Genomic DNA, 21,645 nt, shown 5'->3' with positions numbered 1-21,645 from the left:
GACTGCATTGGGGGCAGACCATGCCAATCACTGGCAGCCCTGCCTCCCCGCCCCCTCCGCCAATCAGCGCCCCCGCCCCAGAGTTACACCCCCCCCCCCACACACACACGTTGACTGACATAAGAGCGGCAGGAACACCCACTACCGATACCCGCCATTGGACAGCCCTCCGCTAAGCCTCCAATTCTATTGGGCAACGGCCACACGAGTCCGCTGACGCTCCAGCCCGTCTACATCTAGAGCCGGTTCTGATTGGCCGACACTGCTTCTCTGCGTTCTGATTGGTGTAAAAGCTTCAGACCCGCTCTCCTAAGTGAACCGCCGAACTGAGCTGCGATTGGCAGGCGCGGTCTGTTCCGTGACGGAGAGAGTCGCCCAGCGCCTGAGATCACATGACTCCGCTTAGCAACAGCGCGGGTTTCCTTAGCAGCGAGCGCTAGTGCCCACGGTGTGGGGCGAGCTGGCCGGGCCCCCGAGCGTCCCGGGGGCTGGGTGCCCGGGGGATCGCGTGGCCGCCTTCGCCAGCTTCTGCGCCCTCTGCCTGCTGGGCATCTTGGGCTCCGGCTGGCTGGCGAGCGGGCCGAGCTTCTAGGGAGGTGGCAGTGGCAGGCTGGGTGGGTGATGGGCGGGCGGGTGTGGGGCAGGCGGAATGGACAGGTGGCTGCGGGATAGGCTGGGCGGGTGGCGGGGGGCAAGTGAGTGGGTGGTTGCGTGGCAGGATGGGTGGCAGGTGGCTGGGGGGCAAGTGAGTGGGTGGTTGCGTGGCAGGATGGGTGGCAATTGGGCAGGTGGCTGGGGGGCAAGTGAGTGGGTGGTTGCATGGCAGGATGGGTGGCAGTTGGGCAGGTGGCTGGGGGGCAAGTGAGTGGATGGTTGCGTGGCAGGATGGGTGGCAGTTGGGCAGGTGGCTGGGGAGTAAGTGAGTGGGTGGTTGCGTGGCAGGATGGGTGGCAGTTGGGCAGGTGGCTGGGGGGCAAGTGAGTGGGTGGTTGCATGGCAGGATGGGTGGCAGTTGGGCAGGTGGCTGGGGGGTAAGTGAGTGGGTGGTTGCATGGCAGGATGGGTGGCAGTTGGGCAGGTGGCTGGGGGGCAAGTGAGTGGGTGGTTGCATGGCAGGATGGGTGGCAGTTGGGCAGGTGGCTGGGGGGCAAGTGAGTGGATGGTTGCGTGGCAGGATGGGTGGCAGTTGGGCAGGTGGCTGGGGAGTAAGTGAGTGGGTGGTTGCGTGGCAGGATGGGTGGCAGTTGGGCAGGTGGCTGGGGGGCAAGTGAGTGGGTGGTTGCATGGCAGGATGGGTGGCAGTTGGGCAGGTGGCTGGGGGGTAAGTGAGTGGGTGGTTGCATGGCAGGATGGGTGGCAGTTGGGCAGGTGGCTGGGGGGCAAGTGAGTGGATGGTTGCGTGGCAGGATGGGTGGCAGTTGGGCAGGTGGCTGGGGAGTAAGTGAGTGGGTGGTTGCATGGCAGGATGGGTGGCAGTTGGGCAGGTGGCTGGGGGGTAAGTGAGTGGGTGGTTGCATGGCAGGATGGGTGGCAGTTGGGCAGGTGGCTGGGGGGTAAGTGAGTGGGTGGTTGCGTGGCAGGATGGGTGGCAGTTGGGCAGGTGGCTGGGGGGCAAGTGAGTGGATGGTTGCATGGCAGGATGGGTGGCAATTGGGCGGGTGGCTGGGGGGCAGGCTAGTCTCACGCGCGCGTGTGTAGATTTCCTTCCCCCTCCCCCAGTCTGAGTGAGGCCGGAATTTGCCGCGTCAGATGGGCGTTTAAAGTTTAGAAACCTGTTACTGGTAATTCTCACATGCACGTTCTACCGTCTCTTGACAGGTACGTCGAGTCTTATTCGGACGTAAAATTCACCTGTGTGGAGGCCCAACGCAGAGCCTGGTACGTGCCCTCTCCACTAGGATGAATTTCACCCACGGAACCTTGTAGTGGGATGGGCCCTCTTCTGCTCCGATGGAAGTCTGTTGCAACTGCTCACTGATGTTTGTGGGGAGACCATTGTGCCCAACGTTGCAGTTCTTCTGCATGGAAATTTCTCCTTAAACTCGATGCAGGGTTTCTACATGGTATCATGATTAGGCCCATGAGTTTGACAATCTTCTGGCCCTGCACTGGGTAGCTGTTCAGTAAAGTCTAATAAGTCTGAGTTGATTGGTGCAGGATTGGGCTCTCAGAATATCCCACTGTGCTATTGTTTCTTTGTATACTGCATGCAGTTCAGTGAACACATTGAAAAAGGTAACTGTCTGATACTGTTTGTTCTGCTCTTGAAGGCCTGTTTCGTGTGAAAATGAGTCGGTTATACGATACCATAGAGCCAAATGTGATTGATGAAGAGCTGCTTCAAAAAGCTGTGGAAGAGCAAGGGCCCCAAGAGGAATTAGGACAGCTTGCCAAAAGGGAAGGCATTGATTACAAAGATGTCTTAGAGCTACAGCTTGATTTTAGAAGTAAGTATCAGATTTTTTTAAATTAAAAGATAATAGTAGTATGTTTGAAGTGACAAACTGGTCATTAAATAATCATGACTAGCCTGGAATTTGTCATGTAAATAATAAGGGACTAAATTTACATTTTTAGCTGTAGCCATATGAAATAGTTACAATATTAGGGGCTGGATGGTTTAGCTGAATGGTAATGGGCTATAAAGCTTCTCAGCTCTGTTATTATTAATTATTACTATTATGATTTAATATTTATCTTGTGGTGGCACCTAATGGCCACAACCAAGCTTGGCCCTGTTGTGGTAGGCCAAATCAAATCCAACCTAAGTTTCTCGTGACCACAAGTTGTCCTCATCTGATGGTACTCTGGTAGCTTATGGTGGACACAGTCTAGTTCAGAGTGGATGAGCATCTATATTAAAATAATATCCCATCACCACAATTGGTACTGATTGACAGCTTTGTTGAAGGGCTCAGCAAGAGGCCAAGGATTTAATTGGTGAAGGAGACTGAATTACCCACTTGCCCTTCCCATTGCAGGTTTAGGTACATTCTAGAGGTGGTGTGGGAGAAGTGTGCCCCATTACTGTGTGGATATAGGAATTTGGTCCCTAGTACTGTCAAACCAGCAGTAAATTAATACACAAAAATTAAAATAAATTGATGAGCAAAATGTACACTTAGTTTGTTCATGCAGTTATCGTGATTGTGTGCATGCCAATGAGGTAACTGTGTGTGCAATTGATGACTTCTGGTAATTTGCACACACCATTTCCTGATTTGTGCATGCATTTGCTTGCAAGTGGAGTGTGCAGTTGTGTGCACATTTTTCACATGCAGTTGCATGCCTAACGTTAAAAAAAATCATGCCATGTTTGTTTGAGGTTAAAGCGTGTTTTTTATGTGGTTTTCCTCTTCTGTATTTGTATTTCTACTTTTTATCTCAACTCCCACTCGTATAAAAAGAAGGGAAATGAGAATTTCCTATGCATTCCATCACCATGACCCCAATTTTTGCTGTAATCCATATCAGCCTGCCCTCGTGTATCTAATTTTCTCCAAAAATCAAAACGCAATAACTCTTGTTTTCACTCCAGACAGAAGACGATATGATGCATAAAAATTGAATTGTAATTCTCATAGTAGTTCCGCTTTGTTCTCATGCAATGATTCCATAACCTCAGCAGGTGAAGAGCATTACAGAATGCAGGGTAACTTTATAATGTGATAGGGTAGCTGTTTACAATTAGCCACTACCCACCAGTAGCCTGCAACTTCAGAGGAAAGTACTGTCTCATTCCAAGCCCCAATCTTTAAGTTGGAAATCAAAGTGAAGGTCAAGGCCTTCTTGTAGTGAATCCATAAAGCCACTCTTGACCGCAGTGTTGCAGTCAGCATCCCTTCAATGACTTCCTGGTAGTACTGATTAGCAGTGGGCAGTGGTGCAAGACAATGAGGTTATTCCAGTTGTTTCAATCTAAACCCTCATCTAGCCTAAGGACCTTTTAGCAGTCTCCATGGTGCTCTTCACACACCAGTGCACCATCATAATCTGCTCAAAGAGGTAATATTGGGCATGTGTCACTAGCACAATATAGTGTGTGTTGCAACTAAAGTCTGGGGTATGTGAACTGCAGTATTTTTTTTTGGTGTGTTTAGATATTTTGAAGATTGATAACCTATGGCAGTTTGTGAATCTGACTAAGCTGCAGCTAGACAACAACATCATTGAGAAGATAGAGGCGTTGGATACTCTGGTTCACCTAATCTGGCTTGGTAAGAGTTAGGGGTATGAGGCTGGCTTCACCTTGTACTGGTGTAAAGCACGAGTAATTCCATTAAAATCAGTGGAGTTACACTGGTGTAAGTGAGATCAGATTCAGGTCCATGTCATAACTGGAAAAAGGCAGTTAGTGGTACTGTCAATTGATGGCTCAGCTTTTAGTATATGTTATATGTATTTTGCTTGATAGTTGAAATCAAATTGGTGTCTGTAGATTGGGTATGCTACACTTCTAGAATGAAATGGAATTGTACTTTGAAATGCCTACACAAGATATTAAATTCTATTGTAATGGTGTTTGGAAGGAGATACTGGCAACAATCACCCCATGCTAGCACGGGGAAGAGTTATAAAAGATGATGGGATGTACCAGGTATTTGTTGCCTCCAGATGAAGACCCTGCAACCTTGGTGCACCCTGCCCAAAGAAAGTGTCCTGGGGAAAAAAAACAGAGTTTAGACCTCCAGGAGCTGCTAAGAAAGGCCACCTGGGATCAGCTGCGGGTGGAACCAGTGAAAATCGGACCTCCAGTAGCTAGAAGGACTGGGAGCAGCCAGAAACTAATTAGGGCCCAGCAGGTGGGATAAAAAGGGCTGGCTGCTTCCAGGGACTAGTTCTGAGTGCAACTGGGACAGAGGAGGAAGGAGGTCCATCTGGCTTAACCCAAGAAGCCTGGCCTGATCAGGGATGAACTCTGACTGCGCCTTTGTTGTTTGAGCCAACAAAAGCCTGTTTTGTACTTTGTGGCATGTAAGGCCCCAGAGCGGGCCATTGGAGTCAAATATTAATGTGACTGCTGTAAGACTAGGCGAGCTCATGTTGCAAGATGCTCCACTGGCTCAGGCCCATGACAAAGAGACTTGGGGCCTGATTCACTACTGCGTTGATTTCAGTGGTGGTACGCCAGGGTGAAGCTGGAGCATGGCCTTCAGCCCAGCCCTGCTTACTCAGTCCTTGTTCAGGCAAAGACCCACTGAAGTAAATCAACGCGTGTTTTGCTTGAATGTACGCTCCAGGCTGTGACACTGTGAGGAGAGGTTTGGACCTCCTTCATTGCTGTTACCCCAGACTCAGTCATTTGCTGGTATGTTCAGGAGGATGCACCTGATAAATCTGGTATTGTGGTAGGGGACATTTTGCCAGATATGCCTGTTATATTTGGTAGCATCCAAGTAATTAATAGAGAGAGAGTAAACTCTTAAGATATAGAAATCTGTCCTTCTCTGGCCACTATTCTGAGTCTGCCAGTAGCGTCCTAGAACTCTAGCTTCCATTCATGATCTAGCTGCTTTACTAGTATCAGGAATCCATTTCCAAAGAGTAAAAAGAAAAGGAGTATTTGTGGCACCTTAGAGACTAACCAATTTATTTGAGCATAAGCTTTCGTGAGCTACAAGTGAGCTGTAGCTCACAAAAGCTTATGCTCAAATAAATTGGTTAGTCTCTAAGGTGCCACAAGTACTCCTTTTCTTTTTGCAAATACAGACTAACACGGCTGCTACTCTGAAACCTTTCCAAAGAGTGTTATTTTGGGCATATCGACCTCTTTGAAATAAAACAAAAACCATCCTGATGATGTCATCGTGCGGCTCTAAGAAGCTGGAACTTGAACACAGTGGAGCTCAGTTCTACTCCGAACAAAAGTGTCTCTCACCATCTGCAGCTTCACAATGAAAACAGGATGTTATGCCCCATCTCAAACACTGCTAAGGGAGACATTCCCCAGGGATATAGTCAGCTCTCTGAAGTGCCCCTCAATTTGACTGTCAAATGTCGGAGGACATGAATATCATAAAATCTTTTTGTTTATCACTAAAGTATTAAAAATATATATTTAAGAAAACATTGTCGGGGGGGACTGAGATTTTCAAAGCTGCCTGAAGAATCTCTGTCTATCTTCTGACTTAGGAAGTCTCATCTTAGGGTGTCATTTTCAAAAATGCTTAACTGACTTAGGAGCCTAAGTCCCAATTTCAAAAGTGATTCAGGCACTTCGGAGCCAAAGTCTCATTGAAAGTCAATGGGATGTAGGCTCCCAATTGTCTAAGTCTGTTGAAAATGGGAAGTAGGCTCCTAAACCACTTATACACTTGAAATTTTTACTCTAGATCTTTATATAAATTTAGGTGCTGAATGGGATGTTCTTGAAGAATAAGATGAGTGAAAGTATCCATGAGTCAAATAGCAACAATGGGCAAACTCTTCCCTGGTGTATCTCCACTGATTTTATTGGGGTTGCATGAACTGAGAGCAGGAGTTGGCCCAAGATGCATCACCACTACGCTGATGGCTTTGTGATGCAGGTAACAGTCTAAGGGAAAGAAAGCTAGCTGGTGCTATCAAATTTGTTGCAGAAATTTTCTTGTGAATTGCATCTCTTTAGGCATTTCCTAACCTGTTCCCCTGTGCTATGCGCTTCCATAAGAGTCGTAGATGGATTTCTTCTCTACATCTCTTGCTCTCTGTGTCACTAAGAGGTAGGAGCCACGTGCTGGTCATGCACACAGCTTCTGGGTAGAGAAGGACTTCAGTGATTCCTCTGTCTGATTTAAGAGTTGCATGGACAAGTGGTACAAAAAGTTGCATCTATTCCTTCTTTGCCAAAAGAGTGGTGGTTTTATGCAGAGCCTTTCTTAGGGCTTCATCAGCAATACTGATCACTGCCAGGGAAAACACTTAATATATATATTAGATGAAAGGTACAAACTGAACTGCAGGCCCCAAGCAATGATATTTAGTTGAAGATCAAACAATTTGCTTGACTTCTTTTTTTTTTTTTCCCCTAGATTTGTCCTTCAACAATATTGAAGTCATTGAAGGTCTGGAAGCTCTGATTAAACTGCAGGACTTGAGCCTCTACAATAATAGAATATCTAAGATTGAGAATCTGGACACGCTACAAGAACTACAGGTCTTCTCTATAGGAAACAATAATCTAACTGCTTTGGAAAATGTAAGAATCCCATTGTTTTTGCCAGTGTTTCCTTCCTTCCTTTCTAATCTATCTATCCATATATCCGTCTTCCCCTCCCTCCATCCCCATATATACCCATTGTCCATCCATCCCTTTCTCCCCAGATATATCCATTATCCGTCCATCCATCCCTTTCTCCCCAGATATATCCACATATATATCCTCTATCTCTCTGTTATTCTTATATTGCCACCTGTCACTGAATCGGAACACCTTTTTAGAGGGGCGACTTCTCCATGAAAGTGTCATTTTCTGTATAGTCTAAAGTAAGGTTCTAGTAAGATATTCAAGTAGGAAATACTTATTTCAGCTACCTTTTCCCATTTTTGGATTATTCACTCATTGGGTCAGATCTTGCTACGATTGATATCAATGGCAAAACTCCTGTTGACTCCAGTGGAATTGAAAAAGGGGAAATAGCTTATGTGAATAGAAAACAGAGGCAAAGATTTATTTTGGGTGCTTTGATGTTATGCTTGGGCCTTTATGGAGGGCAGTTTTACTAGTCTGAGACCCCTGGAAGCTTATCATCCATCCATATAAAGGCTGCATCACTAAGCCCACAGATTGTGTGTCCACAATAAGAGTTATACTGTATATATAAGAACCATATAGAAAGTGGTTTCTTTCTCAAATAAAATGGTTCAACACTGTGCTAGAAGCTACTGCTTTAAACCTGTAACTGTGCTTAGACATTCAGTCAGTGTGTTGTGCCAGCTCTTTCTGAAGGATGGAGATGTGAGCAAGGTCCTGAACTAGGATGGAGATGATAAATGTCATGAATTTCAAGGCATTGCTGCTTGTTGTTCCCATGGCGTGCGGGAATGCAGCATCTCCTTTCTTTTGGCACAGGTGGTCTATCTCCGGAAGTTTAAAAACCTACGCACATTGAATCTCACTGGGAACCCTGTCTGCGAAAATGAACAATATTCAATGTTTATTGCCGCTCACCTTCCAGATCTGGTGTACTTGGACTTCAGGCTTCTGGATGACAACACAGTAAGTATTTCCACCTTCCCCTTTATTTAACCATTTGGAGACTAGACACACACTTTCCAAAGCATTCATCTTGCTGGCACTCTGGGAATATACCAGCATTCAAAGGGTTAGAGTAATTCTTTTTTCAGTTGCTGTCTTACTGAAATACTACCTGGACAAATAAGAGCCATCAGAAATGTCCTCCCTGGGACTGATTTTTAATATGCACAGGACGTAGTTACACCTAACATAGGAAAGCAACAGCAGTCTGGATGTACATTACACAGAGAGCTGTATCTGACCCAGATTTATTAGGAGACAGGGTAATCTACCCCAATTGTTTTCTTTGTTTGTATTTCCTAGCGAGAACTTGCAGAAATAAAATATCAGTATGCCATTGATGAGCTAAAGCAAGGGGAAGCTCAGGCCCTGGCTAACCTGGTGGAAGAGCAGGCTAAGCAGAAAGAGTTGGAGCACCACAAGGTACGTTCTCTGGGGCTGACTGTCTGTTACCGCACTGCAAAGAAACCAGACGGCTTCTCTTTTACCTGTTAGAAGATTTAATGGGAGGTTAACATTGATTGAGATAAAAATACAGTCAGTGTTAATCTCTGAGGTCTGTAAATCTCACCTTTTGAATGAAAACTGAAGCTGCTATGTCATACGCATGATATGGAGGAACATAATTCATTGGGCTGAACAACGAAACCTACATGACGGCCCTAGGGAAGCTCCAGAGTAAATCATAGTTTGGTTTCTTGTCAGCCTCATGCTAGATTAACACCATATCCGATCTGATGGAGCTGTTAGCATTATTCACAGTGCAGTGATTTTCCCCCTTCAGACTTAATGAATGGATAATATTGCAGTATTAATTTAATCTTACGAGTGATTGCAAGATCCCAATGGGGAAACTGTCAAGGTATGTAGCGAGAATGGGATAGAGCAGAGTGGTGCCCTCAGCTACCCTCAGGCTATCTGAGTGGTGCTCTCCTGCCTCCATTCATCTGCTGGCAATATGGCAGTGCTGCAGGTTTGTTTCCACACCACTTGCTTGTTCCACGCACTCTGCTTGGCATCAGCATTGCTCCCCCCTCAAAGCACATGGACAGAGCAAGGAGCAGATGGTGATCAGAGGAGCACTTCCACGGGGTGGCTGTTGGAGGCCTGTGCAACCCCTACAATGACATAGATCCCTGTGCATTAAAATTGACATGGAGGAGTGCCGAATACATGGAGATAGGATCAGGGAGGAAAGGTCATAGGTGCTGAGGAACCTGCATGGAGCCCTTCATGTCTTCCTTTGCATAGGGCCTCATAAAATCTGTCCCGTTTATGCCTGAGTAGCTTAGATAGCACATTGCAGGACCACGAAGTGGAGTTGAACTGCTCTGTCACATTGTTTGGTGAAGGAGACACTGTCTAATTCCAGAAGAAAAGGAGTACTTGTGGCACCTTAGAGACTAACCAATTTATTTGAGCATAAGCTTTCGTGAGCTACAGCTCACTTCATCGGATGCATACTGTGGAAAGTGTAGAAAAAGATCTTTTTATACACACAAAGCATGAAAAAAATACCTCCCCCCCCACCCCACTCTCCTGCTGGTAATAGCTTATCTAAAGTGACACTCTCCTTACTATGTGTATGATGGAAATGGCCCAACTTGATTATCATACACATAGTAAGGAGAGTGATCACTTTAGATAAGCTATTACCAGCAGGAGAGTGGGGTGGGGGGAGGTATTTTTTTCATGCTTTGTGTGTATAAAAAGATCTTCTTCTACACTTTCCACAGTATGCATCCGATGAAGTGAGCTGTAGCTCACGAAAGCTTATGCTCAAATAAATTGGTTAGTCTCTAAGGTGCCACAAGTACTCCCTTTTCTTTTTGCGAATACAGACTAACACGGCTGTTACTCTGAAATCTAATTCCAGCAGAGGACTTATCAATGATTTTATAGTGTTTTCCTTGGAAAGCTAAAAAACCTCCCCCCACTACATAGTAATAATGATCTGGTCCATTGTTATGAGCTTCACATTCCATAGCAGGAGGCGTCTGTCATTCAGAACTGGAGAGTTAAAAATGTCAGCCCAGATCCTCAAAGATATTTAGGTGCCATTGATTTCAGTGGGCCGTTCAGCCTGACTGATTTGACTGAACCTTCCTTAGCACTTTGCAAGAAGAAGCAAGGTGTTACGTAAGTTCTGCAGAAAGTTGGTGCTCTTTGTGGGGTTTTTGGTTTGTGGGTTTTTTTTTTTTTGTTTTTTTTATTATTGTACTGATTCTCTCCAAAGGCTGCTTACGTCGAGTACCTGAATGGATCCTTCTTATTTGAGAGTATGTACGCAGAAGATACAGAAGCTGCCAGGCTGGCTTACCTCCCTGGAATGGCTGACCTGCTGGAGACATATCCTTCTGTTAGAAAATCTAGTGATAAAAGCTGATGACTTCAGTTCACAAGGACATGTATCAACAGAGATGCTTCATCTGTTCTTTTTATGCAGAACTGAAAGCTATATTGATCTGAGATTGGAGACTTGCTGTATTCAGTCTTGGACCAGTGCCTTAAAAATACTGCTAGACCGTGAGACCACTGACAGTTTTAAGGTCTGATATTTCATTAAATACAAGGGCTGAAAACAAATGCTTTGTCCCATTGGCAAACTGGAAACCCCAAATTAGGAAATCCCATTTGTATAAAAGGCTTGCTTCCAATGCTGACAGTCATGAGATTTCAGAGTTTTACAATCACATCATTCTGATTACCATCTTGCTTTTTCTCCACTTGAATCAGACTTGCTGTTAAAAGCCAATGCCTTCTGAACCTCTAGAAATCAAGGCATTTGCAGTCTCTTAAAGCCCAGAATGCATCCGCCCTTTCAAATGGCCTAGAGATTTAATTTACATCTGCAGCAAGTTGTGCGATAGCAATTGCTAAAGTCATGTTACTGTTGAAGTGGTAGGGCACAGTAAGAATAATCAGGCTTGATAATTATAACTATATATATAATATATAATATAACTATATAATAATAATTATCCAAGTCAAATATCTCACAGCGTGCTGGTTATCTGCAGTGTTGTGGGAGCCATGTCGGTCCCAGGATGTCAGAGAGACAAGGTGGATGAGGTAATATCTTTTATTGGACCAACTTCTATTGGTCAGAGAAACAAGCTTTTGATCTTATAAACTCAAAATCTGCCAGATAGAAACACTAACCCTGTAGGACCAATACAAACACATTTACGGCTAGTACATTTTTCTTACCACTGATCCTGGACAATGATCAAAAAGCAGATCATTGTATCTTTCCTTTTCTAGCTCAGATTAATGGAATATTAGCAAGGCCCCACATGTGACCTTGCTTATGATTGCTAGACACAGTTGTCAGGAAAGTTCATCAGAGACTAAATATAATAGACTTTGGAATAAACCATTCCATTGCCAAGCAACTTGCAACCCTTCCTCACAATAGCCATTATCTTTGTGGTGCTACCAAATCTGTGTGTTTGGGGCTCTGGCTCTTGGCTCTAGAGCAGGATTTATTAACTTTACAAACACTGTACTCACAGCTATGGAGACAGATAGAGTCAGATGCTCTGTTCTACTTGAATGGCAGAAGAGTCAGGGACAAATGCACACGTAGTTTCCTTTTGTGCCCACCATGTTGCCCTCTCCACACAGTTAAGGTAGCAAAACTCCAGTGCGAAAAGATGATGTGCCCCAAGCCTTCAAGGTGAAAAATGCTCAGCTCAGCACCTCAACTGTCAGTCAGCTCAGTGGAGTTATCCGTCAAGATGCTTTGCCTTGCATTTAGGTTGGTAGTAGCTGGATACAATGGAGCAATGTTGATTATCATGCAGCCATGCTTAGTGTGTTGACTCATTTAAACTATTACAGATTATATACCTTGACTCTGGTTTCACATACAAGAGTAAATTTGTATTAATTTGTGAGAACCTTTTTGCCTATGGTCTGAAAGAGCATGAAAAGCGACAAGCTGAAGTCTCAACCTTCTATGAGTGCCTTCAAGAAGCGATACAGGACAGTCAACAGCAGGGCACAAAAATAATCCTAGATTTTGAAAATGACAACCAGGGGGTATTTGATTACAGTTTTTATTTCTTGAAATGATTTCTGTGTATCAGAGGCCAGACTCTGATCTCAGGGATGTATGGAGTAACACCACTGAGATCAGATTAATGACTCCAGGTTTACACTAGGGTAAGGGAAATCAGAATCTGGCCCCAGATCTTACTGTATATGTTTCTAGGGGCTTGTCTACACTGGAGGGATTGACATTGTGTTAACTAACATAATATCGAGCATGACTTAGCACTCAGTATAAACAAGGACTGGTGTGTCTAAAATCACATCAACTGGAAGTGGTTAAACCTGGCCTCTGGGGCTAAGCACACCAGCTGATGTGGTTTTAAACATGACAGTCCTTGTCTCTGTGTATTCAACATAATGATAACACTAAGTCGTTTCCTACTACAGACAAGTCTTCATGTTAATGGTTCTTCTTAAAGGCGTGGCAGGAGAGCTGTCAAAGATTTTTAACTGAAATTTTTTTCCACCAAAAAATGCGTGATTTTTTTTTTTTTAAGAAAATGAAAATGGTCACACAAATTTTTCTTTTGAAAATGTTTATGAAACTAACTGAAATGAAAATTTTTGATTCAGAAGTTTTCATTTTATCTTTGCTTTTTGGTCCATACCCACATACTCTGCCTCCACTGGAAAAGGAGAAGGAAAGGGAAAACCTGACAAGATGATCATTATTTATTCAAGAGACAAGATGGGTGACATATCTTTTATTGGACCAATGTCAGTTGGTGAGAGAGACAAGCTTTTGAGCTATACAGAGCTCTTCTTCTCAACAAGGATCCTCGAAAGCTTGTCTGTCACCAACAGAAGTTGGTCCAATAAAAGATATTACCTCACCCTCCTTGTCTCGTTTAACATTAGCCTGGGACCAAGATGGCTACAACGACACTGCAAACAATGATTTATTCAAATCATTTTGGTTTCAATTCATTTTGTAAAAAAAGAATCCATGAAATAACTTTAAACAGAAAAAAAAGTTCATTTTGTTTGAATATTTGGCAGCAAATACCATTTTCCAACCAGCTCTGCTTTCCAGAGAGCTGCAGCCACATCACTGGGGAAGGCAAGGTCATGGCTTCTAGCTCCATCCCTTTCTAACCATTTAAAATAGCGGGGCAGTTATTGTTTCTAGAGGTCCATGGAAATAACAGCTTGGCTAAACCCTGGTAAAGGGCTTTGTCAGCTGTACAGAACAAGCCGCTCATGATCCCCTGTGCTCAGCACCTCTGAAAACAGGCTGCTTTTATGTAGGTGCTTTGTAACAAGGTGGCAGGATGCTGAGTCATTCTGTTACCAAGTGCTTGAATCCTGTGTGCAGGCACAGTGTATGTTAACGCCGACTCAGACGAGCAAGTGGACTTAACTCCAGTCAGGGTATACGTCGGGTTGAGGCCTCAGAGGTGTTGAATGGAAATCCGGTGGGGGAGGAAAAACAACCTTGGGGGAAGAACACTTAGGAATATGTTCACGACCCCGTTGTGCTGGGTACTGTACAAATGGAACAAAAAGACAGTCCCAGCCCAAAAGCATTTTTATTTGAGTTACCAATAAATCCACACTCAAAATGGGGATAAGTCTGGATTTTAGGCAATATGTCTGTGTGCTTCTCAGAGCAGCATAAGAACTCTGCCTGCTTACAAGCTTAGATATGGATTTAGGTGCTGAATGTAGGCACCTTGTTGCATATGAAAAATTCTGACCTAAGTGAGCTTGTCAAGGTGACAGAGGGAGTCACAGTCAGTCAGAAATGCTGATAAATGGATCTTGCAGGCTTAGTAATACCAGTTTAAAAATGGGTAGGAGGAGATTAGAAGGTGATAAAATATAAACCATTGCTAGGCTGCATTTGCCTAGCTATAATTCCATCACACAGGTCTATATGAACTGCAAGACAGCTCAGCTTGCTCTGAAGCTGGTTAAGGAGCAAAGAATTATGCCAAAGCCCTAAAGCAGCAGGCGTTGCTAACAGGAGCCTGGTTTTAATTGCTTGGGGCCTCCTGGCTTGATTAAATTATATAAAGAAATGCCCCTTTAACATTACAGTGTCTGCATAATCTTATTTGATTTACACATAGCCCTCTTGCAATGGTTCTTGCCTAATTTTAGCCCCTTCTATTGGCTCCAACTGTGAGGTGCATTAGGCTCCTTCAAAATATATTTTTAATGCTCAGATTTCAGTAGGAGAGATTTATTACAAAGACGCTTCTTGAAAATAACCTTTGCTTAGCATATACATTGCTCAGCAATATTAAGATTATTGACCGCTGTGAGGCTGATGTCAGTATTTAACTTTGAAGAGCAAGATTTATTGTCGCTCAGTGTAACAAGAACTCATTACTTGTGATGTTCTATTACATATCTTCCGAGTGCAAAATCCTGGGCCCATTGAAGTCAGGCAAAATTCTCCTTGACTTCCAAGGGATCAGGATTTAGACCTGCATTTCTTAATAAGGAGTAATTGGAAGTCTTTCCCCGTAGCCATGGATTGTAGAAGGCTTATAGTTTTTCCTTTGACATGGACTTTCTACATGTGAGTTGAAGTAGGAGGTCTAGGAAAAGTCATTTGTTGACTGGCAAATACATTAGAATTTTCACACAACTTGCTGCAGTGGAATCTTGTTGGTTAACATTGTAGAGAACCTCAGTATTACTGACCTCTGAGTACGTAAACCACAGCCACTTAGCAAGCCATTACATTTCATTTCAGCCAATTGTGAGCCAGAAGTTTTCTCATATATGTAACAACAGCTAATTAAATTGCAATGGAATGGTGAGCACAAATGATATTGTATGTCTCTCTCTATGTTTAGCAGTTGGACGTCATTCAAAACATGAGTAATTTTGAGATTGCGGACTTTAAACTCGTAAAGTACAATGAGGACATCAGTCAGCTGTCGGACACACTTATGACCCTGGAAATGCAGACGGTTGACCAGCTAGAGGTAAGGCAAGCGGATAGATCTGCTAAGTCTCAGATAGAGAACACTGGGGCTGATTCTCTGTTGCCTTACCCTTGCGTAGTCCCACTTGTGCAGAATGAATGTAGAACTCTATCATTCTGGGTAGTGTCTGACACCAGCTTTATTCTCACTCTGCACAGGAGTGAATACACGAAGCGCAAGGCAGCGGAGAATTGGACCCAGTGTATTTATATGTTGCATTGGAACTTACTATTCACGCGCTGCTCCCGCGGATGAAGGCATCGGCTTTGGCTAAAGGGTCATCCGGGAGGTTATTGGGCCATGTTGTGGACCTGACTCTGGAAGCTGCCCCCTAGTATAAGACACTTTTTCAAGGTTCTAGGGGTGTGATCCTTTCAAAGGGATCATTGCTATGACCGAAAAATTACACTCATGCCCCAACACCAAGTTAGTCCACTTTCCTGAGCACCCCACTGGGAGCATGACTGTGGTAGCTTGTAGTGGAGTTCAAACCGGATGCTTAGCAAATCTGGGATGGGGAGGGGGCTAATTTATTTATTTCAATGGTTACCGACAGATTTTGCAGAAATATCAGAGGTGCTTTTCACATGCCCTGTTTGAGGCACTGGAATATTTTAAACCTTTTATTAGGAATGTTAGGGAAAGCAGAAGCTCTAAGAGACTATCCCGTTTTTGAGAGAGGCAGCAAGAAGCAGCACCCACCTTCCAGGATTTAAACAAAAGCTCTCATAATCCCAGCTGTTACTTATGCACCTGATGGCAAAGTCTTCAAGAAGGCGAGAAGCCTGCAGCCTCATAAACAGAATGAGAAACTTTGACTCCTGTCTCTAATCGGAGACAAAATGTTCTCTAGTCATAATGTACATAGAAGGTTCGAAGTGATTTGATGGAGTGAACTTCCCAGAGTCTGTTATAAATGCGTCGCTCCATCAACTCTTCCCAAAAGGATTGAGTCTAATCTTCCCTGAGATTTGCATACCAGTGCATAAAAGCACATGCCTTTCGGTGCTTCAGCACAATTAATTTATCTGAGGTACCTTCAGTCCCCAGCAGTGCTGATAAAACTGGTGGATCAGATCAAAAGTATACTGCATTTTAGACTCCTCCCTGGTTCTGATCGGTGGTGTGGGTGTGTGTGTGTTTGAGTACTTGGTAAATTTTCCTTTTCTTTTTCCTGTTAAGGAAATAATAAAGGATTTTGAAAGAAACATTGCTGACCAGGTGTCAACATTTATTGAGAACGTCCAAGGGATATATCCTTTTGGCAGTCTACTGGCCTTGAACTCTGTGTAATATAAATGTGACCCACAGCAAAGGTATTGCTTCACTTCACAAGATTAGTGCAAGGGCCAGAAGTCAGCACTCACTGTGTGGAAATAGATTGTTGCTTATTAATGTGTTGTAGGCTTTGATTAATTCTTAGGAACATTTCCTTGTTCATGAAATACAGACTCTGTTCAAATACTTCTCTGCCATATTCTCAGCAAGACAACACAGGAACTGCTACACAACTTAGTGATGAGGATGTAATGAAATTACAGAGTTAGGTACCTAATTCTCAGTGAAAGTCAATGGGAGTTAGCCTTCCTAGCTGCCCTTTGTGCCTTTGAAAGTCCACCTCTATTTTTGAGCAAACTCTTGGTAAATCTGACTGTGTATTGCTGCCATTTTAAGAGGTGAAATACCTAAAACAACTCCTGTACTGCCTCTTTGAGTCCTAGATTGTTGTGCAGCCGTGTGCTCTAGAACAGCTGCCCTCTTCCGTCTCAGAAGTGGTTGCATTGCAGTGGCAGGTGAAATGATTTTTATATACACAACTCTCAGCCCTGTGCAAGTGCTTGTCATGTTTGGAGTTTTGTACATGCAACCAAAGGCCTCATTGAACTTCCTGTACAAACGGCCCCCAGCGTCAGCTCTGGATAACGTAACACAATGAGGGTAGTGAGGGGGAAGGATTGCTTTTGAACACTCCGGGACCTTCTCCACCAGCCAGCTCAATTCCTTTTGGGGGTCTGCAATGCAAACTCAAGGAAGCAGAGTTTTTACTGGTCACCTGCTTCACAGGAAGTGGACCAATCCCCTTTTAGGGTTAGCAGTGCTTGTTTATGTAGAACGTCATTCTCTGTCAATGTTGATGATGTTCAGCACCAGGTCCAGCCTGTCAGAGGCAGGTCAAACGCCACTGTTCTTTGTTTCTTAACCTTCTTCCATACGATGGCTCAATGCCGGGATCTAGAAAATCATCACCACGAGAAACTGCTGGAGATCGCAATCAACACGCTGGAGAAGATAGTCAAGAGCGAGTTTGATGAGGAGATGCCAGATGATGCTCGACTGGTGAGGCCCCCGGTTGTGTATGCAGCTTAGGCTCTTCTAGGAAGCAGGGATCCCTAGTGTGGAGGAAGAAGGGAGCTCAGCATGTTCCCAATCAGGATTGGGTTTGAGACCCAATATCGTTTTGAATTATCTTGCCAAAGCTAGAAGTAGTTTCCTTTCAACCCCTCTCCCAAAGGCTGCAAGGAAGTTGTGGTTTGTCGGTTCACAGGTTGTAGCTGAAGTTTGCTGAAGTTGTGGTTTTGGCATGGTCAGACAGCAGCATGGCACTAGGCAGATACTCCCTTGGGGTCTCACAAGCTTTGTCTCAGACTTCCCCTCAACTTCTTTCCTGATAAGGAATGAAGACCCCCTCTGGGTACCTGCACAAGTAGCACGTACCCTTGCTCCAGCTCCTTCCTTCCAAGGCATGCAGCCTCCCCTCCGAAGCATGGCAGTGGCATGGAAGAGACCCCTTGACTTTTGAAGGCAAGCATGACGGAGGGGCAGCCAGGCCAAAGCTGAGTGAGGGGCCTTGCGAGCTGGCGCACAGGGTCATAGCACCACTCAAAGTTGCAGCCATTATAAAAAGGTGCCACGTGGGTTAAAAAGTTATGGTGTGTGTGACCATAAAATTGCAGCCCAGACTTTTCTTACACCTGTACCCATAAAGCAGCTGTGCTAGACAAATTTCACCCCGGGGCCTGCAAGGGCAGCTCTGCCGGTATGTGGGAGGGAAGATGGTGATGGCACTGCTTTCCACCAGGGATGAAGACCTGTTTGTGTTCTGGCCAGAGCTCTGCTGCTGGAAGCTGCCCGCGGGGGGGGGGGGGTGTCTATTCTGACTGGCCTCGCCCTGTCCCCTCCCAGGTCAGCATGACTCTCTCGGGCTGATCTCTAAGCCCTCCAACACAGCAGGAGTTTGGGGCAGTGTGCGCGACTCCATTCCCACTTCTGGTAGATTTCCCAAACCCATGAGCCTGTGGGCTAAATGTGACCTGGCTGGCACTCCTTTAAAGTCAGCAGAGCTGTACCTGCTTAGTTAGGGTTTTATTTGGCCCTACTGTTTCATCCCCCCACAGAGATCAATCAGTCCTTTTGAAGCAGATACATTGAATTCCACATCGGTCTTTCATCTGAGACCTCAAAAACCAAGGTCCTGTCTACGGGAATAGTAGAGATCCCATGGTGCACTTGTAAGAGTGCAGTGCTACATCTGGTATCCTTAGCCAAAATCTCCCCCTTCCTTGCTATTGCACTTTGCCCCAGGTGGCTGCATTTCAGTGGCAGTGGATGGAGGTAGTGCATCATGCAAGTTGCAGTCTATCAGAACAAAAGCTACTGTATACATTGAAAATTACATTATTCAACTCTCTTTACCAAGGTTTATAACTAAAGGAAAAAAATTATGGGCAAAGACTTCATAGAGGTTTGCAGATGCAAGATCTGTTTTTCAGATGAACAGACAGGGTGGGATGTTGCTTAGTTTTCTGGATTCTGGCCCCTCAGGAAGCTTACCTGGGAAGGCTCTCCATTTAATGTCGCTCTAGCTGGGACCTTTTACTGCTATTAAACAAATGACAGTTTCTTACAGCCGAGGGGGTTTGGTGGAGTGGGGATTGAAGTAGTAACGACTATCTTCCCAATGTGGGTACTACACCTGACCTGTCCCAGAGTTTTAACACTTGTCAGTCTGGGTTGCCCCATCTTTACCGCCACCCCCAAAAAAATAAATCCACATTTTTAGCACTGAGCAGATGTACTCCTCCGCTAACATTTCTATTACAGCTGAAAAATAAACAGATCCAGGCTTCCACCACTTGTATTAAGATCCGTTCCAATCGCTGCTAATGTCTCCAGGTGCTTAAGGAGTGAATGGGGTTCTCATGTTTTCATAGGAGACATCTAGTCCCAATTTTACTATCACTCTTTAGGGACTGGCTCAGCACAGAAGCTTCTGTAACGGAAATTCACACATCCAAAACAGCATGTCAGTGTCCCTTTGAGCCAGTGCCCTGCTTGCCCAAGGCCCCTCTGAGCCAACACCCTGCCAGCTCAGAGCCTAGCATGGCAGATTCTCTGAGCTGGTGCCCTGCCTACCAGGTGTGACAGGCTGCGGTAATTATTTCTCCAGAACTAGTGACAGCTGTAAGGAGGGAAAGTCAGAAGGAAATAAGTGACTTTTGTGCCACATGTTCAGAAAATAGCCCTCCGGGGCAGGGGCAGCTGCCGGCTTTATGGACCATGAGTGCAGCCTGCACCATTGCCCCATACTGAGTTTTCCTCACTCCTGGCCATCTCCACAGAGAGGTAATCTTCAGGGGTTTAACAGGCAGGCTTGGCTGCAGGAGGATAGTATTATGGTTTATAGAAGCCATTCTCCATTTAAAATCTCAGGGGGAAGCTGCTGCTTCTGTTCCAAGTTGTGGTGCCAGAACAAAGATACACAGTGCATGACACCAGTTAAAGCGACCTCTTCTGAGTGCAGTTTTCCATTTTCCATACCTGCTGGAGCATATGCAGCCTTCCCTGGGACTGACAGCTGCCGAGATGGGCTTGCCATATGCTGGAAGGCAGCACAGTCTGGAGGAATAAGCATGGGGTTAGGAGTTTACTTCCAGCACCAGCTTGCTATGCAGCCTTTGGCAAGTTACTTCAGTACTGCCTCAGTTTCCATATCTGTAAAATAGTCCTTACACAAGGCTGTAGTGAGGCTAAGTTTGTACAGGGCTTTGAACAGGTAAAGCATGAGATGTACCAGAGACAGCTTTTATTTTCTTCTCTGATGGTGCTACCAAGTGCTGCACTGAACCACATCTAGTTCAGAGACCTGCTGCTTTTGCTGCATTTATATGTAAAATCCACATCTCCCATCGCTCAGTCAATTTCACTCCCTAGCTTTTTGTGGACAAAGACACCATCGTCAACGCAGTGAACGCCTCCCACGATATCCACCTGCTGAAGATCGATAACAGAGAGGATGACATCATCACCAAAGCCAATAGCTGGTCCTCTTCGGTGATTGAGGAGGTAAGGAAACCCCTGCGGCTTGGGGAGCAAAACCCTGTTCAGGGAAAAGACAAGCAGCAAGGCAATGAAAGCATACGGGCCTGCAGCTTCTTCCTAGCGCAGCGGGCAGAGAGGCACAAGGATCCAGCCAATGTAGCAGGGAGTCAGAAGGGCTGGGGGAGGTATCTCCTAACTTTCTTCTGGGCCCTTTGGCTACCACAGGTGACTGAAGATTTGAAATAAGCCCAAGGACCCACAGTCTGATTGCACTCTCCTTAGGTTCACAAGAACGAGATCAGCAGAAACCGCAACCGTGTGAGAGAGATTAATCAATACATTGACCACCTGCAGGAGGAGCTGGACAACATGGAAAGCCTGGAACAAATGGAGGAGGCCAACAGTGGCTCCCCTGTTAGGACACAGGCCTTGGTGAGGCGCACCTGTTAATCACCATTTCTGACAGCCCCCATGTAAATACTCACTGATTGGGGATGTTTCATCCTGGGGTGTGAACCTCCCCCCCCCCCCCCCCAAATCATATGCAAATAAAAATACCAGTTTAGTTTGGAAAAGTTCTTAAAGAGGAGCTGAGAATTTTGCTTTAAAGCCCTCTGAGACTTATGGTGCAAATCAAAGCCAGCTCACAAACAGCTGGGTCCCTGATTGAGCTGCGATTCTCCAACACCAGGCCATGCCTGGAAGGCAGTGTTAGGAGTCATGCAGCAGCTGGCACGAGGCTGTGATGGGGAAGAGAACATTCTCCATTGGCCTAACCGCCGCCTCCCTAACAATCGTGGGTTTCTGGCCCAGGAAGCCTGAGGTTTGAGGCTCTGCCCCATACTAAGGCAGCTTCCTGCAGCGTGCCCGGAGTGGCCTCTGACCAGCAGGGAGGGAGACCAATGATTCTGCAGAAGCTTCTCAGGGCCGAGTCATTAATTTCCCTCCTCGCTCAGCAGCAGCTGCTCCGTTTGCTTGGCAGGGAGCTCAGACTCCTTTCTTGCTGGAGGCAGGGCACTGAAGGGGGGGAAGAAGGGAAACCCATGTTTGTGGAACGGATGTGGCTGTGCACAGTTTGGGAAAGGGCCAAATACT

At 45.3% G+C, this 21,645-nt stretch overlaps 1 protein-coding gene across 4 annotated transcripts; it reads left to right on the top strand.

Annotated features, from left to right (window-relative positions):
- Positions 1 to 356: 356 nt before the first annotated feature.
- On the top strand, positions 357 to 21,125 carry DRC3 (dynein regulatory complex subunit 3). Of its 4 annotated transcripts, none has more exons than XM_075117573.1 (14): positions 357 to 614; positions 1,819 to 1,878; positions 2,271 to 2,447; positions 4,101 to 4,217; positions 7,011 to 7,177; positions 8,051 to 8,197; positions 8,540 to 8,659; positions 10,473 to 10,588; positions 12,109 to 12,280; positions 15,103 to 15,231; positions 16,414 to 16,484; positions 17,445 to 17,568; positions 20,443 to 20,574; positions 20,833 to 21,125. In XM_075117573.1, exons 3-14 carry the CDS (start codon positions 2,288 to 2,290, stop codon positions 20,998 to 21,000), a joined length of 1,623 nt encoding a protein of 540 aa, XP_074973674.1. In that variant the 5' UTR covers positions 357 to 614; positions 1,819 to 1,878; positions 2,271 to 2,287; the 3' UTR covers positions 21,001 to 21,125. The 4 variants fall into 4 exon arrangements, with proteins under 4 accessions (XP_074973674.1, XP_074973675.1, XP_074973673.1 ...); XM_075117572.1 differs by having other exon boundaries at positions 360 to 596; positions 15,100 to 15,231; XM_075117571.1 differs by having other exon boundaries at positions 360 to 614; positions 15,100 to 15,231.
- The last annotated feature ends 520 nt before the right edge of the window (positions 21,126 to 21,645 follow it).

The sequence above is a fragment of the Caretta caretta genome, chromosome 10 (assembly GCF_965140235.1).
Source record: "Caretta caretta isolate rCarCar2 chromosome 10, rCarCar1.hap1, whole genome shotgun sequence".
In the NCBI taxonomy this organism is placed as follows: Eukaryota; Metazoa; Chordata; order Testudines; family Cheloniidae; genus Caretta; species Caretta caretta.
Note: the sequence above shows the minus strand (reverse complement) of the source record. Positions and strands in the feature narration are given on the sequence as shown.

Coding starts and splice junctions, on each gene's coding strand:
- DRC3 (XM_075117572.1), top strand. CDS start 2,288: ATGAGTCGGTTATACGATACCATAGAGCCAAATGTGATTGATGAAGAG. Junction 10,589..12,108: donor GCTGACCTGCTGGAGACATA/TCCTTCTGTTAG, acceptor TGGTTTCACATA/CAAGAGTAAATTTGTATTAA. Junction 17,569..20,442: donor TGCCAGATGATGCTCGACTG/GTGAGGCCCCCG, acceptor TTCACTCCCTAG/CTTTTTGTGGACAAAGACAC.